This window comes from Botrytis porri, assembly GCF_014898465.1.
Source record: "Botrytis porri strain MUCL 3234 chromosome Unknown BPOR_016, whole genome shotgun sequence".
NCBI lineage: Eukaryota > Fungi > Ascomycota > Leotiomycetes > Helotiales > Sclerotiniaceae > Botrytis > Botrytis porri.
The window spans coordinates 547251-564209 of record NW_024066090.1 but is presented as its reverse complement, the minus strand read 5'-3'; the positions used below and the strand labels follow the sequence as shown (position 1 = coordinate 564209).

At 39.8% G+C, this 16959-nt stretch overlaps 2 protein-coding genes across 2 annotated transcripts; both read right to left on the bottom strand.

The window, feature by feature from the left end:
- Nucleotides 1-578: 578 nt before the first annotated feature.
- EAF01_010394 (uncharacterized protein) lies at nt 579-1927 on the bottom strand (the record flags this gene model as incomplete). Its single annotated transcript, XM_038918651.1, is given in 3 exon segments — nt 579-1560; nt 1577-1848; nt 1901-1927. 3 exon segments carry the CDS (start codon nt 1925-1927, stop codon nt 579-581), a joined length of 1281 nt encoding a protein of 426 aa, XP_038765876.1.
- A 1141-nt stretch (nt 1928-3068) lies between these two features.
- On the bottom strand, nt 3069-5172 carry EAF01_010393 (uncharacterized protein; the record flags this gene model as incomplete). Its single annotated transcript, XM_038918650.1, has 3 exons — nt 3069-4574; nt 4639-4709; nt 4761-5172. 3 exons carry the CDS (start codon nt 5170-5172, stop codon nt 3069-3071), a joined length of 1989 nt encoding a protein of 662 aa, XP_038765875.1.
- Between the last annotated feature and the right edge of the window lie 11787 nt (nt 5173-16959).

The following is a 16959-nucleotide window of genomic DNA, read 5'->3' as shown; positions in this document are numbered from 1 at the left end:
ACATGGAAGGCTATTCGCATCATATGTTCTGTGGAGTAGCAGCTGCATCATCATGTATCGGAACGGTAACTTCAATATTTGGCCATACGTGGAAAATTAGTTCCGTACAGGAAAACTATAATGATGGCAATAAAAGCTTCACTGGCGGTGTATATTTGCTTCCGCGAGTTTGAAATAGACTATACTCTATACATATTATCCTCCATGAACTATGTGTTCTTTAAGGAACTTTAGGTTGAAATTCGGTTGCACAATAACTTCAGTAAGGTTGTACAACGTCTCATGATCCAATTAAGTTATGGAAGAAGCCTTTTAGCATTATTACCCGCCTGTAAGGATCGACCATCTTGCAGCTCCATTAATTCGCCAAATTCAAAAATGTCGTGTGTGGAAGGGGAAATGCTCGATTCAATTCTTGGCGCAGGAATTGATACGTTCAGACATATCAAATTACCTGCCAATTCCAGAACACGATCTTCAGTTACCGAATTGCGGTAAATAACCCGCACAAAATTACATTCCATCTCGCCACGTTCAAGTACCCCCTGAGTCACGTTGCAGGGACGCCTTTCTTAATCTCATTTGCTAAAGAAATTCGTGATCTTTTGACTTCCCTTTTCCTGAGCAGAAGATTTCTTCGGGCTTCCATAATTATTGCTAGTAGCGCTTCTAGTCTTCCTATTTGACGCCACAGGCGGAGAATCTTTTTCGGGACTTGCAGAAACGCGGATTGACTTCTGGGGCGGCTCTTCAGTATCAACATCGTCAAGCTCGCGTTTTATTCCTTGTTTCTTCTCTGCTTTGGGCACTGGTAATGGCGCATTATCCTCGGATCCATTGTGATCAATAGTTTTGCGACCATCTGTATCTGTATGCTTTTGCTTGATTGGTGTATCTTTTGTTTCTTCCTCTTGGATCTTCCGAAGTGCGACTGCATCCGAAGACTTAGGTGACGGCTTAGATGATGCCTTTGCGTCATTCTTCCCCCCTTTTGCAAAGAAATTGGCAATATTGGACTTATTTTCCGTGCTTGCTACTGGAACAATGAAATTAGGAGAATCATTGCCTACCTTTCCCACCTCCTTGCTAACTGGGTAGATTTCTAATTCTCCTTCGTATGGTTTCAGGAGAGATTGGAGTTCTTTTGTCCATGATGATCTTTTTGGATCAAGCCAAGTACGGAGATCTTCTGAACCGTTGTCAAGAACAACTGGCATCCTTTCATGTAAGAAATTCAACTGTTTATTCGCACTCGTCGTGATGATGGTGTAAGTATAAAGTTTGTCATCCGAGCCTTCATATTGAACGACATCCCAAAGCCCCGCCATGCACATGAGCTGACCGTCCTTCCTCTTGATATAATGAGGAATCTTTTCTTTTCCTTTCTTCAACCACTCATAAAACCCCTCTGCAACAACAACACACCTCTTCTTTTGCTTCATCGTATTCCACATTCCTCTATTCTCAATCAAAGAATCGTCACGGCAATTAATAGTTTTCATCATCGATCCATAATCCGGGTTACGCTTCGTCCAGAACGGTATCAAGCCCCATTTCATACTTTGGAGTTTTATACTGGACTGCCTCATTCGTATGTTCTTCTTGCTCAGTCCCATCCGGGTTAGTAGTTTCTGGCTCAGGGGCGGATCTCTTTTCAGTCTCATCGACACCTTCCTTGTGATGTCTCGATCCCGCACCCCAATCCGGTACATTAGCCCGATAAACGAGACCATGATATCCCGGCGCAAAATTAAAACTTTGCCTCGGTGTGCCATCACCTTCATCATCAGGCGCTTCCTCAACCGGCATATTCTCATTTTCGAGATATTGGCGAACCTCTGAAGGTCGCTTCAATAACATCAGCAAGGGTTTTACCAGACAGTTGTGTTTTATAACTTACCAGGTGCAAAGCGTATCTTCCACACATACTGACTGATGTTACATTGTCGCGTTGAAGGTGGATTGAAAGTCATGTTTGTGAGATGTAGGTAATGCGATGTGACAGGCGGCCGCATTCACTTCAATGACGTCACTGTTCTCACACTTGGGCTTTTAAGGTTACATAACATCAGTAACTTCCAATATCCCCTTTCACGAGTTTCAAAAAAATTAAAAGTTCACCGGGAGGGCCAATAGAAACCCTGTATTTGACCGAGACAAACTTTCACCAAGGATCACGATTCACCAGGAGTAAATTCCGCCTCTTCCCCACACTTATTGCTCCCCCCCAGTGCTTCCTGGCCGGCAATTGTGAATGAAATGAACTGAACCTCTTCACCCTCCTAGTTATTAGTAAGTTGTCGCCATCTCTCATCACCATTCGAATCCCTTGTGCAATTTCCCGTCTTAAATTCTCCGTAGTGTAGTGTACGCTGATAATTACACATCATACCATAGATATATAACCGTAAGAATATAACCGTAAGAATATAACCTTAAGAATATAACCTCAAGAATATAACATATCTATCAACTACTGTTTGACGTGCTGTCATTGTTTGACGTGCTGTCAAATACTACACCAGTATAGCTACCCGGTACTGGAAAGATGCTGTAACGTGTAAAATGAGTCAATCCATACGAGACGGCGTAGACGGACCGCCGGCTCTTAGCCACCTCAATTTCGATGAAACCATTCGAGAAAAGTATGAGGAGAACAAGATGAAAGTACGATGCCCACCTACTTACTTGTAATGGATTTATCCATATTGAGACTGTTGTGGGCCATACAAATTGGACCAATGATTGAGAAATCCCACGACTGAGATAAATTAATCAACCCGGTACGCGTTCACCAGTAAATATCAAAGTCGGGTGAGAGACTTCTTTTGAACAAATTCAAAATCGAGTCAAGGTAGCGATGTATAGGTACTTCCTCTACCGTCTCTCTGCTCTCTACTTTATGAGTACCGTTATACCCATGATATTCGATGGATCTCATAGTTTCATAATGTGATGTGAATCTATGCATACATACATACATACATTTATACATACATACATACATAGCTACAATTCATGACCTCTGAACACCCACGCTCAAACTTCAAACGGAGACCTCTCGATTCTCAAGCCTCTAAATCCACATCACTCTTCTTTCCACTCCCCATGATCTTGACGTTTTCCCGTCCACCTTTGCTCGACTCCTCAAATTCGCTTCCTTCCTCCGCATTATACACCATACTAGGATCATCAATCTCATCTCCGACTTCCATCCATACATCGCTTGTAGCGGGTACAGGGAAGACTTTGCATAGAATCCAATACGCGCTTGACGCGACAATAAATCCGCAGAAGAAATTTAGATTATAGATATATGTTGCACCAATGGGAACTTTCTTACCAATTGCTCCTACGAATCCTACAATGTTGATGAGGATACCAGCGATGTAAGCAGCGTAACCTCTCCAGTGAATACCTGCTGTGTAGTAGTATGGAGAAGTCTTCTTGGCGGAATACAGATTTCGAACTTGCAGGTAGCCTTTACGAACGAAGTAGTAATCTGAGATGATGACACCAGCAATGGAAGATAGGAAGACGGAGTAAGCGGACAGGTAGGTGGTGAAGTTGTTGGAGGTTGAGAGAAGATTCCATGGACACATGACGAGACCGACGAGAGCGCAAACATAACCGCCACGACGGATATTGATGTATCGGGGGAGGAGAGCCGTCATATCTGTACCTGCAGATACGGAATTGGCGGCAATATTGGTACCGAGTTGGGCGAGAGCAAATGCAGTTGCGATGAAAAATACACCGGCGCGATTTCCGGACCCTCCTTCGGTTAAGAATGATTGGAGCAGATCAAGGGGATTCCAGATGGCTTCACCGAAGATGACGGTTGAAGATGAGGAGACAATGATTCCGACGAAAGATGTAACGGCAAAACCGACAGGAATCGTGATGAGTTGTGACCAGAAAGCATCCCTGGGCTTTTGTGCAAAACGCGCGAAATCGGGATCGTTAACGATGAGAGTTGCGAAGTTGGCGATAGAGGACATAATTCCCGTGACCATTCCCCAGCCCAACTTGCTACCATGGCTTGTGTTTCCTTGTTTGACGATTGGACCAAGGCCCTTTGCGCGAACTACAGCCCAGATGAAGAATGAGAGGCCTGCAACTGGTACCACATATGCCTTAACCGTAAATAGGTGGCGAATTTTGTGGACCGGAAACCAGATTGCTGGAAGCGAGCAAAACCAAAAAAGGAAGAATGACACAAACATCACAGTGTTTGTTCCAGAGTCAGGAATTCCATTGTGAATCTTGCCATCGGGCTGCCACGATGGCCAAATTGCAGCGATCATCAATTGAACGCATTCTCCTCCAATCCAAGCCTGCACTCCGTACCAAATACAAGCCATGGCTGCACGATTGAACACAGGCCACAGAGCACCCCAAATACCGAAAGACGATCGAGCAATAACGGGAAAGGAAAGATGATAAGTAGCGCCGATTCTCGCCGTGGAAACAATGAAGCAGGCTGCAATTGAATATCCAATCCATACACAAAGCCATGATTGCCACCACGATAATCCGCCAACAATCATGCTCGATGATATCATCCATGTGTTCTAATTGGTCGCAATGTTAGAATCTTACTTCTGGGCAAGAAAAGGTTCTTGGAGGCATGCTCACAATATTAAAAGAATCCGCGATCCAAAATCCTACGAAATTCCAGGTTCCCCATTGTCTACGTTCTGGTTCGACTAGAAGAGATATCAGTATTTGAGTACTCCTACAAATTCAGAAGTACTTACCAGGTTTCAAATCATGATTGTTTAACATGAGTTGAGCGTTGGTCAATCCAGGTTCGGCCTCTACGGCCAACTTATCGGCCCAGTAGCCAATCCTCGTATTCTTAGCTTTCTCCATGATGAAATCAAGGAACCAGCCGCCCGATTCGTCTGAAGAGTGAAATACAATATCTCTGAAATGAATATCTGAAGAAGAGGATAAAGAGAGGCGTCTGGAAGAGAGGCGTTTGGAAGAGGAGGTCGTTGTATTTCTAGCCTGCGAAGAAGAAGAGGGGTTATGAAGTAACGTTGTACCGGTTGCACTTTCTTGGCTCTTCGACGAACTACTGGTAGAAATCAACGGCGTGCTTTCGTCGTCTGGTCTAGTACTGGTAGTGTTCTTGTTTTCTTCACCTCCAAATTTGAAGGCGGGCATTGCATCTATTATATAGATTATTGGATAAGCAAGGGCCTTGGACGCCGTCTATGATCTTTCTCGGCTTATGATCTTCTAAAATCTTTTTTCCTTCTCTGTAGCTGCATAGAAAAATCTTTTGAATCCCTACACAATGTGAAGAAGAAGTATAAACGCACAGGAGACTAGATCCAAATGGTCGGTCGATTTGTCGACTTGGGTTAAGTTTATTACTTTCTTGTCCCAGTTGACCGGTTCGAATTCCCCCAATAGAAGGAAGGTACCTGGCCTCATATTGCCATGTAAGTGAATTATCTACATTTGCTTCTTATCTTTGAATCCTCTCCCGTGCAGATACATTTCGCCAACCAAGACAATTAGTCCAAAGGCAAGGGCCGCAAGCCAGACCCCACGCTGCAAGATCCAGGATCATGATCTCATATGATGAACCATTTTTGCGTTTGGTGCCCAGATCAATACGTTTTCATGATGTGAATGAGTGATTGATGGCTGGAGTCCCTGTTGATTTCTTTGAATCCTCTCAAATCATAAGCTCCGCATGATTTAGAACGATTTTTATTAGTCGTTGGATCGCGGATAGACTAGAGATTGGTGTATCATATTAGCTGTTGATCATCCCTAGCGAGACCTATCAACAAGCACATCGTTATCTGACAACGTCGGGTGGATTCACCGAGACGGTGATAGTGTCGATAAAGATAGAAGATAGATAAGTAATACAGATAAGGCTGCTATTTTACTCGATGTGATCGAGCAATGAATTGTAGAATTGCGGGGAAGGAACATGGAGGTTGTGAGAGTACGGAGTGAGAGAAAATCATCTGCATGCAGGTAGGGCGTTGGAAAGTCTCTCGGTGTCCCCGAACCTCAATAAGGTAAAGCGATCAAATGTTTTCTGCAAGAATGTGAGGATGTAAGATGTTACATCTACGGGGAAGAAGTCATCCAGTATTGTTTACAGTATAATACTTTAGGATGTCGTCGTCGCCGTGACGAGTTTTCACAGCATGAGATCTGGGTTTGAAAAAACGTGATCAGAGTCAACAAACATGATCACATGGATTGACCTCCGATCTCGGCATCGATATATTCCCCAGAAGAGAATTATAGTAACTCTTCGACAAGATCGATTTACATTTTCTTCTGGAAGGGAAAAGGGCGAGAACGATTACCCTTCCGAAAACAGAAAAAGTTATAACGTAGTTTATCAGTACGTGCACCACTTCAAAATTATACTAAAATCAGGGTTTTTTTAATATTTTGTTACGGGAGCTGCCTCTAGGGTCATGTAGAAGTGTCTAGAGATCTCTCGAAATAGTTTAAACTAGACTTCAAGTAGGAATTCAATAAGGTTAATAACTAATTACAATTCTCATAATTATAATAATAAAACTAATGATTGTTCTTGAGCACGAAGCTCTATATTATAATGAAATCCATTCCCTTATATAAACCTTCTTGCTTAGTATGATCAGTATGGCTTAGTATTGATTTGTTTATACTTTTATAGCTTAGTGTTTATTTCATTGAGGTAGATTGAGCCAACCACGTGACTTAGTACCCCAGTTCCGTGCTTATGTTGTGTCGTTTGTAACATTATCCTCTTTTTATTTTAACACTTGTTTTGAGCGTTATATAGTTATGTGTTCCCTATATAACCATATCATAATGATTCTTTATTTCCTTTTATTATGTCTATTATTAGTGATTCTCGCTCAATATTTAATTGTTGTTGTTTAAATTAAAAAATCAAAGACAAAAGAAATATTATAGTACCTTGTTCTTGTTATGAAAAGAATAGTTTATAATGCCATACATTTTCTGAATCCAAATGTTATGGAGAGTGCGTTTGCTTTGATTCTATGAAATATGATATTATTGGTCTTTCTCTTTCTAATTAGGATGTTCTATTTTGAGAGAAAGTTCGTCTTAAGGTCAAAAAGGAAGCTACTGCTTTTGCAGAACAGGAAGCCTTTCATCATCATATAGAAATTCGCAAAAAACAGAAGACACTTTGTAACCGGGGTTTTGAAATACTTTGTTATAGTGTTCGCTTATTAAATAAACTGAATGAATTACTAAAAAAAAAATATGTAGAGAAGGAAAAGGAATTGGTATCTATCTTTGCTATTGATCTTAGCAATAGTTCCTTTGTTTTCAACTCTTCTTCTTTGGACCCTTCAATCCTGGCTTTAATGGATTCTTCTTTTTTCTGAGCAAATCCGGGTATTGCTAATAAAACGCCTTCAACTTTTTAGGGTAGTTAAGATTTGTTTTTAATTCCTATGAATTTTCGGTGTATGGATAATCTAATTATTTAATTAAATATTTGATTATACCTCTAATATATTTACAATCTAGTATTGTTTTGATATTGTATATGGCGTTCGGATTGACTGGTTCGATTTCTGTTAATAGTGTACTCAATACTTCTAATGATACTGATTTGAATAAGGATATATGGAATATTAAATGGATATTTATTATATCTAGTAGTTTTAATTAATAATTGATGGTTTCTATTACCTTATTAATTTTGAATAATCCTAATTTTTTGTGATCGAGTTTATTATTTGGTTTCTTAATTTCGATGTTTTGTTGTAACAGATAAACTTTATTCCCCTTTTTAAGTATAGATTCTATACTATGTTTTGTATTATAGTACACTACTATTCTGAAAGATATGAATTTTAGATCAAGAGTAAACTACTCTTATAAATCTTTTAATTATTCGATTTATATTATTACTGATTTGACATTAACTTCCTATAGTATCGATATTTGGTATGCTTTAGGATTAAACCTAAAGTTCGCGTATACTAGTATAATCTTTATAGTTTCCATTTCTAATATGTTATATACGAATTGTGCCATAGATAATAACTCTACCCAATTGTCCTGTCGATAATTTATATAGCATCTAAGATATGCCTCCATTGTCTGATTAGTCCTCTCTGTCTAACCATCGGTTTGTGAGTGAAAGACTGTTAATAGTTTTCTTTTAACACTTATTAATACTAATAAGGTAGTTCAGAATTTCGAGGTAAAAAGCTTGTCTCTATCCGAGATTATCTCATCTAGTACTCCATATTGTTACGACGGATAACAAGAACTACAGGATTAGCATCACGTGACCATAAAAGCCGACAATCGAAATCGACTTTCGACTTTCGACTTTCGAAACTCGACCATCGGCTTTCGACAATCGACTCAAGAGTTAACAGAGCAGGAAGGTCTATATAAGGGAACAGGATTTCATTACAATGTAGAGCTTCGTGCTCAAGAACAATCATTAGTTTCATTACTATAGTTACGAGAATTGCAACCAGTTACAACCTTATTGAATTCCTACTTGAAGTCTAGTCTAAACCACCTCGAGAGATCTCTAGACACTTCCACGTGACCCTAGAGGCAGCTCCCGTAACACATATATACTTACTATAATTCTAAAGAATATATATACTAGTTGTTTAGTAGTTTATGTTTTTTTGAATGGTATCATATATATAAATTTTGTTAATCTATCTATTATGTTGAGTATTGCATTGTACTCAACTCCTATAATAAGATCTTTCGAGAATAATAGTTTAATCATAAAGTCCTATATAATAAACTTCTATAGCTGAGAAGGTATATTTAGGATCTGAAGTTGACCATATGGAACATATTTAAAGAACTTATTCTATATATAGGTATCATAATTTCCAACAACTTTTTTAATTATTGTTCTCATTCATAAAAAGTAACTGATTTCCTGTAATCTTGTGAATATTTTTGTAATTCCTTGATATCTATATACCGGTAATCCATATTGTTTTGTCACAAATTTCTTAATCATTCAATTAGGAATGTATACTTTTCCGTGGAAGTATATGATCTCGTTTTCTATTGTAAATTCTAATTCTATTATCTTGCGTATGTGTATAACTGTAGTATCCTTGTTATAATGTAATTGGATTTGACTCCTGAGATAATTGTCTTCCAATATATGAGTAACTGCAAGCTATAATACATTGTAAACCAATGATTCGCCTTCTTTCTTAAATATAGTGTACAATTCGTACAACTTATTTTCTTAATATTCTAATTTTCAACTAAAAACATCAACTCTAGCGTTTTCTAATCCTTTGACATATGAAATCTTAAAATTATAGTTGACCATAATTTCCAACCATCTAACCTATCATCTATTTAACTACTTCGTTATAATAAAATAAACCAAATTCTTATAATCCGTATATACCTGTATTATATATTTTGATTTTTTTTAAATATACTCACCATTCTCTAAATACATCGATTATTGCCAGTAATTCTTTATTATATATTTCGTAGTTCAATTTAGTTGGTAATAACTTTTAAAAGTAGAATATAATTAATTACTATTTCTCATTTTAACCTGATTAGCTTAATATTGTGTTTATAGCAAAATCTGAGGAGTTCGTTTCCACTATAATTTATTTATCAGAATCGAATATCAATAATATTAACTCCTCGACCATTACCTGTTTAAGCATTTCAAAGGATTTCTACACCTTGACAGTCCATTCGAAACTTCCTTAATCTTTTCTGATTAACATGATCAAAGTGTTACGGGAGCTGCCTCTAGGGTCACGTGGAAGTGTCTAGAGATCTCTCGAGGTGGTTTAGACTAGACTTCAAGTAGGAATTCAATAAGGTTGTAACTGGTTGCAATTCTCGTAACTATAGTAATGAAACTAATGATTGTTCTTGAGCACGAAGCTCTACATTATAATGAAACCCATTCCCTTATATAGATTTTCGTACCTTATGAATCGACAAGTCGATTACCGTAAAGCCGATTTCGACAAGTCGGTTTCCTGATCACGTGATGTCCATCCCGTGACTGGTAATGATGCCACCGCTTATCTAACCTGTGCTCTCTAGCCGACCTGTGACTGCTGCTTACCCTGTGCCCACTGTAGGGTAGGTAACAACAAAAGATAGGTACCTATCTTTTAATCACTGATTACTTATCTGGTTACCGCTATCTTTCGTTACCCTTCAATTCAACTGTCCCTACAGTGCTGTTTTCGTAGGTTCCAACACCAAGGCCTTAGGTTTATCTTATAATCCATGTTGCGGTGCGGGTACCTCCGTAACACTATCCCCTTCCTAGACTAGCGCTTGTCCCAAGCGTCTATATAGCGGGGTTCCCCACGTTGATATATTATTTCAAAGAGTGTTTGTTTTATTCTTACAGTATGCCACCAGTACCATCAACCTCTGTGCACTCCGCTATTTCCTTAGCCCGTCGAGTTGAACGTTCTGGTATCGAGCGAGGTCCTTGTTTACCGTGTATTATTTCTGACCGTCGTTGTTTGGTTGATACCTCTGAGTCGAGACGTTGCGCTGAGTGTATCCGTAATAAAAAAGGTCATTGTGTTCCTGGTCCTGAAATTATGTCGACTTACGAGTCTCTGGATCGCCAGCAAGAGCGCCTTCGTCAAGAAGAGGAAGAGGCCATGGCTAAGATCCTTCGTTTACGTAAACAACAGGCTTTCCTGCGAAAGCGAGAGAAAGAAATGATTCGTCGTGACGTTCGTACGCTGGAAGAGCTTGACGCTCTGGAGGAAAAGGAGAGACTGGAAAAGGAACGTGTGGAAAAGGAGAAGGCAAATGTCGCAGCCGCACCCACTCCTAGTGGTTCTTCTTCCTTCGACTTCTTCGATTCTTCATTGCCTCCGTTGTCTGACGCCGAGCTCGAGGCTTTGTTGGCAGACGTGGGTACTTCAGGTGGAATGCCTGTAACTTCTCAGGGCAGCTGAGATCCTTCTTGAGTTCCCATGTGTTTTCCGAATGTGGGTAGTCCAACCATTTGATCAAATACTTGATTTTGCCTCTGACGTATTTACAATCTAGTATTGTTTCAACATCGTATATGGCGTTGGGGTTGACTGGTTCGATTTCTGTGAATGGCGCATTTGGCGCTCCTGGTGGTGCTGGTTCGAGCGAGGATATGTGGAATACTGGGTGAATATTCATCGTGTCTGGTAATTTCAATTGATAATTAACTGTTCCTATTACCTTATCAATCTTGAATGGTCCTAGTTTCCTGTGGTCGAGTTTATTGCTTGGTCTTTTGGTTTTGATGTTTCTTCGTAGCAAATAAACTTTATCCCCCTCTTTAAGCGTAGGTTCCATACTACGTTTCGTATTGTAGTACGCTGCCGTTCTGGATGATATGAATCTTAGATCAAGAGCGAGCTGCTCTTGTAAATCTTTTAGTTGTTCGACTTGTATTATTGCTGATTCGGCATTAACTTCTTGTGGTATCGGTGTTTGGTATGCTTTAGGATTGAATCCAAAGTTAGCGCGTGCTGGTGTTATCTTTGTGGTTTCCGTTTCCGATGTGTTATATGCGAACTGAGCCATAGGTAATAGTTCTACCCAATTGTCTTGTCGATAATTTACATAGCATCTAAGATATGCTTCCATTGTCTGATTGGTCCTTTCTGTCTGACCATCTGTCTGTGGGTGGAAGGCTGTTGATAGCTTTCTCTTAATACCCATGAGTGCTAATAAGGTAGCCCAGAATTTCGAGGTAAAGAGCTTGTCTCTGTCCGAGATTATCTCATCTGGTACTCCGTGTATGCTTACTATGATCCTAAGGAACACATATGCTAGTTGCTCAGCATCCCATGTTTCCTTGAATGGTATCATATATGCAAATTTCGTTAGCCTGTCTACTATATTGAGTATCGCATCGTACTCAATTCCTGTAGTAGGATCTTTTGAGAGTGGTAGTTTGACCACAAAGTCCCATGTAATGGACTTCCATGGCTGAGAAGGCATGTCTGGGGTCTGGAGCTGACCATACGGAGCGTGTCTAGAGGACTTATTCCGTATGCAGGTATCGCAATTTCCAACAACTTCTTCAACTATCGTTCTCATTCGTGGGAAGTAACTGATTTCCCGTAATCTTGCGAATGTTCTCGCAATTCCCTGATGTCCATGTGCCGGCAACCCGTGTTGTTCCGTCACGAATTCCTTAGTCATTCGACTAGGAATGTATACTTTTCCGTGGAAGTATATGATCTCGTTTTCTATCGTGAATCCTGGTTCTATTGTCTTGCGTATGCGTATAGCTGTGGCATCCTTGTCGTAATGTGATTGGATTTGACTCCTGAGATGGTTGTCTTCCAATATATGAGTAGCTGCAAGCTGTGGTGCATTGTAAACCAGTGATTCGCCTTCTTTCTTGAATATAGCGTACGATTCGTACGACTTATTTTCTTGATATCCTGGTTTTCGGCTAAGAGCGTCGGCTCTAGCGTTTTCTGATCCTCTGACATATGAAATCTTGAAATTGTAATTGGCCATGGTCTCCGACCATCTGACCTGTCGTCTGTTTAACTGCTTCGTTGTGGTGAAGTAAACCAAGTTCTTGTGATCTGTATACACCTGTACTGTGTATTTTGATCCTTCTAAATAAACTCGCCATTCTCTAAATGCATCGACTATTGCCAGTAATTCTTTGTCGTATATTTCGTAATTTAATTCGGCTGGTGATAGTTTTCGAGAGTAGAATGTGATTGGTTGTCATTTCTCATTCTGGCCTGGTTGGCTCAAAACTGCGCCTATAGCGAAATCTGAGGAATCCGTTTCCACTATGATTGGCTTTTCAGGGTCGAATGTTAACAGTATTGGCTCTTTCGCTACTGCTTGTTTGAGTGTATCGAATGACTCCTGCGCCTTGGTGGTCCATTCGAAACTTCCTTGATCCTTCTTGGTTAGGTTGGTTAAGGATGTTGTAATCCCTGAATAACCTCTAATAAACCTTCGATAAAAGTTGACAAATCCTAGAAAGGACTGTAATTCTTTAATTGTATTTGGCTGCTTCCATTCAAGCACTGCCTTGACCTTATCCTTGCTCATTTTGAGCCCTTGGCTTGATACGGTGAATCCTAGGAACTCTGTTTCCGTAACGTGGAATTCACATTTGCTTGGTTTACACAGCAAATCGGCTTTAGCTAAGCTTTCAAGAATGTTGCTGACATCTTTGATGTGTTGGACCTCGTTGTTTGAATATACTAGTATGTCGTCCAAGTAGCATATACAACAGGTGTCCAGATATTGCGACAGCACATTGTTCATAAGTCTCATGAAAGTAGCTGGTGCGTTCGTTAGCCCGAATGGCATAACTTGATATTCGTATAGCCCGTATCTTGTCTTAAAAGCGGTTTTCCATTCCTCGTCTTTCTTCATTCTAATCAAGTGGTACCCGTTTCGTAGGTCCATCTTGGTAAATATTGTTGCTCCGCCTAACCGATCTCTTAATTCCGTAGCTAATGGAAGTGGATATCGATCTTTCTTTGTAAGCGTGTTGAGCTTTCTGTAGTCCACAACTAGTCTCTTAGTACCATCTTTCTTGGGTACCCACATAGTTGGACTTGCCACTTGGGACGTGGATTCTCTGATCCATCCCTTGGCCAAATTGTCGTCGATATATTCTTTGAGCGTCCTTAGCTCATCGGCTGACATTGAATAAATTGGGGTGTGCACAGGCATCTTGCCTTCCTCCAATATTATTTCATGATCCCATGGCTTGTGTTCTGGTAAAGCCTCATGGATCCCTGGTTCCTTGAACACATGTTCGTATTTCTTGTACTGTTCTGGTATCATAGGCTCTTCTGCCTTGATTGCGATTTCCTGCCGTGTCGTTGGCTTCTGCATTTGTAGAGGAGGTGTACTGGCCTTCGCTCTTAATGGAGGACCCTGGACTGGGTGTCCTACGTCACCGAAGTTGTTCGCGTTCAACTCCCCTTGGCGCGTGTTACGTCTCGCGGACGCCTCTAGCGTGTCTCCTTGACCGCATTTGCACTGATCAAAGGTCACTGTCTCTTGTGACCAATCTATCCTAGGATTGTGTGCCTTCAACCATGGCATTCCTAGGATGATTTGTTGTTGGCCCAATGGCACAACATCAAGCTGTATAACCTCTGAATGTTGGTTTATGTTCATTTGTACTGGTCGTGTCTCCTGTGAAACGTTCCCGTCAGATCCTGCTAGTTGTCCGTCAACTAACTGCAATTGGTAGGGTTTTTGTTTCTTCTGGAGTGGAACTCCCAAGTACTTTGCAGCTTCTGGTGCAATAAAGTTTCCTGTAGCCCCTGAATCTATCATGGCTTGCTGTATTTGTCCGTTTATTTTGACCTTGCAGTATATCTGTCCTGCTTGTCCTGTAGCATTCAATTGCTGGGTAACTTGTTTTTTGTCTGTTTCGTTGGATTGTTGGTTTCTTGTCTTTCTTTTCTTGGGGAACCATCCGGTTGCTTCTTTATCTGATCGATGGATTCCGCAGAATTCATCATAGCAAGCAGTCCAGCTCATCATCGCGTGATCTGCTGGTATCTCTTCCTTAATACATTCTTCCGTTACCGATGGTGATGGGGTTCGGTAGTACTCCTGTTCCCACAAGTCTACTGCATTCATACCCTCTTGGTTTCGCGGTAACTCGTCCAATAATTTCCGGAATTCTTCACTGGTGAAGGTCTCAGTTTCTTCGGTCTTAGCTGGATGTTCCTGGGATACAAAGGTAGCGTTAAGTTGGCCTTTGCCGAACTTGGGTTTGAAGTTGCCTTTCTTTCCTCCTGTCTTCTTACTTCGGCAATCCGCTGCCCGGTGCCCTGCTTTTCCACATTCAAAGCATAAGTTGTTTTCTCGTCTTCGTTTCTTTTCCGGATCATCATTCCCACCTTTGTGGTGCGTAGCGTCGAGTTCCATAGGGTCTCCATATCTCTGTGGATTGTAACGTGGTCTTCCCTCATTCTTGCGGTAACGCTCTTGCTTTTGATTTCCCTGGGGTTTGTATGATCTTTGACTTTGTCGATATCGGTAAAGACGATCATCTGATTCGATGGAGTCCTGGATTAGGTCGTTCAAGTCTACACTCTCGGCAGATCTTTCTAACTCCAGTCTGACTTCTGGTTTGAGTCCTTTACGATAGTGACTCATAATGGCGGTTTCGTCCCACTTGGTTGTTCCAGCATATCTTCGAAATTCCGTAGCATACTTCAATGCTGATCCTGTCTGCTTGAGGTTGAAGATCTTATCTTCCGCTACCTCTAGCTCATTGGAGTTCCCGAAGATTCTACGAATCTCTGTCTTAAATCCTTCAAAACTATTGAAGATTGTTCGAGTGGGTTGCATGCGATCCTGGTCGTCATGCTCGAAATAGTCTCGTAAATATGGTTGAATCCACTTGCTTGCTTCTCCTCTGAGATATGATACAGCCCATACACTCTTGGATTCCTTTTCGGTGAACTTGTCTTCGTTGAATCTGAAGTAGATTTCAAGTTGTAAGAGGAAGGTGTCGAGTTCCTGTCGACTTCCTTGGTATTTGTCTGGTAAGGCAATCTTGAGTGTTTCGTTGATGGTAATTTCCTTGGGAGCGTCGGTCATCTCGACATCGTCGGTGTCGGGTGCTTGTGCCTGACTGCTCGCGGATGCACTGGTGGGTGCCATATCGTCGGTTGGTATTGAATTGGTACTTGAAGCAGAAATGGTGCTCAAAGTGTTACGGGAGCTGCCTCTAGGGTCACGTGGAAGTGTCTAGAGATCTCTCGAGGTGGTTTAGACTAGACTTCAAGTAGGAATTCAATAAGGTTGTAACTGGTTGCAATTCTCGTAACTATAGTAATGAAACTAATGATTGTTCTTGAGCACGAAGCTCTACATTGTAATGAAATCTGTTCTCTTATATAGACCTTCCTGCTCTGCAGAACCTACAGTTCTGTCTTGTCTGGATCCTCTGGATCCTATGGATCTAGATGTTTATTCTTCGATCCCCTAGATCCTCTAGGTCCATCACGTGACTTCCTGACCATGTGACGCGGTATATTGGATGCCGTCGTAACAATAATATATATATAATTGTATTCAATTGGGCTAATACAATACTAAGCTCTAAACTAATTATATATATAGCTTTATAATATATTCTTTTTAATTCTATAATTTTTAATTCTAAAATTAATTTTTAAATGTTTGTTAGATTCGTTACATATTAAATATTAAACATTAGACATTAGATATTAGATCCAGGTGCGGGTGCGGATGCGGATGCGGTGATAGGTATATGAATAGAAGATAGGTAGATGAATAGATATATAGGTATAGGTAGATATATAATTTTAAGTTATAGGGTTAACCTTATAATATAGTTTATCAGTGGGTCAGTCATATTAATAAATCGGCTACTTTTACCTTGAATTATTATTCTATATTCAACATGTGTTTTCTTTATGATTAATTATAAAAATTCATTCTAAAAAAGTATATATAATCTTAATTATTCAAACTATTAAATCAAATAAAAAATTATCAATTCGAAAGATAGCTTAACTTTATTATATATCTTGAATTATATTAAGTAATAGAATTCAAGGTAAACCTAATATAACTAAAAGTTAATTAAAAAGTTATAATTTGATTGAATTAGAAGAGAAGGTATTTATTCAATATATTCTTAATATAAATTTGAAAGGTTTTCTATCTAAATTCAAGAATATAAAAAATATAGTGAATTATATTCTCAAATTGAAGGGTACAAAATGTATTGGGAAGCTTTAAGTATATTAATTTGTAAAGCATTGAATTGAATTAAAGATACATTTTAATTATGTTTATAACTTTCAAAGAGCTTTTTATAAGGATTTTAAGCTTATTAAAGAATAGTTTTGATTAGTTATAAATATGCGAGCGAAATATAACATTTTAAATAGAGATTTCTATAATTTTAATAAAATAGGCTTTATAATGGGA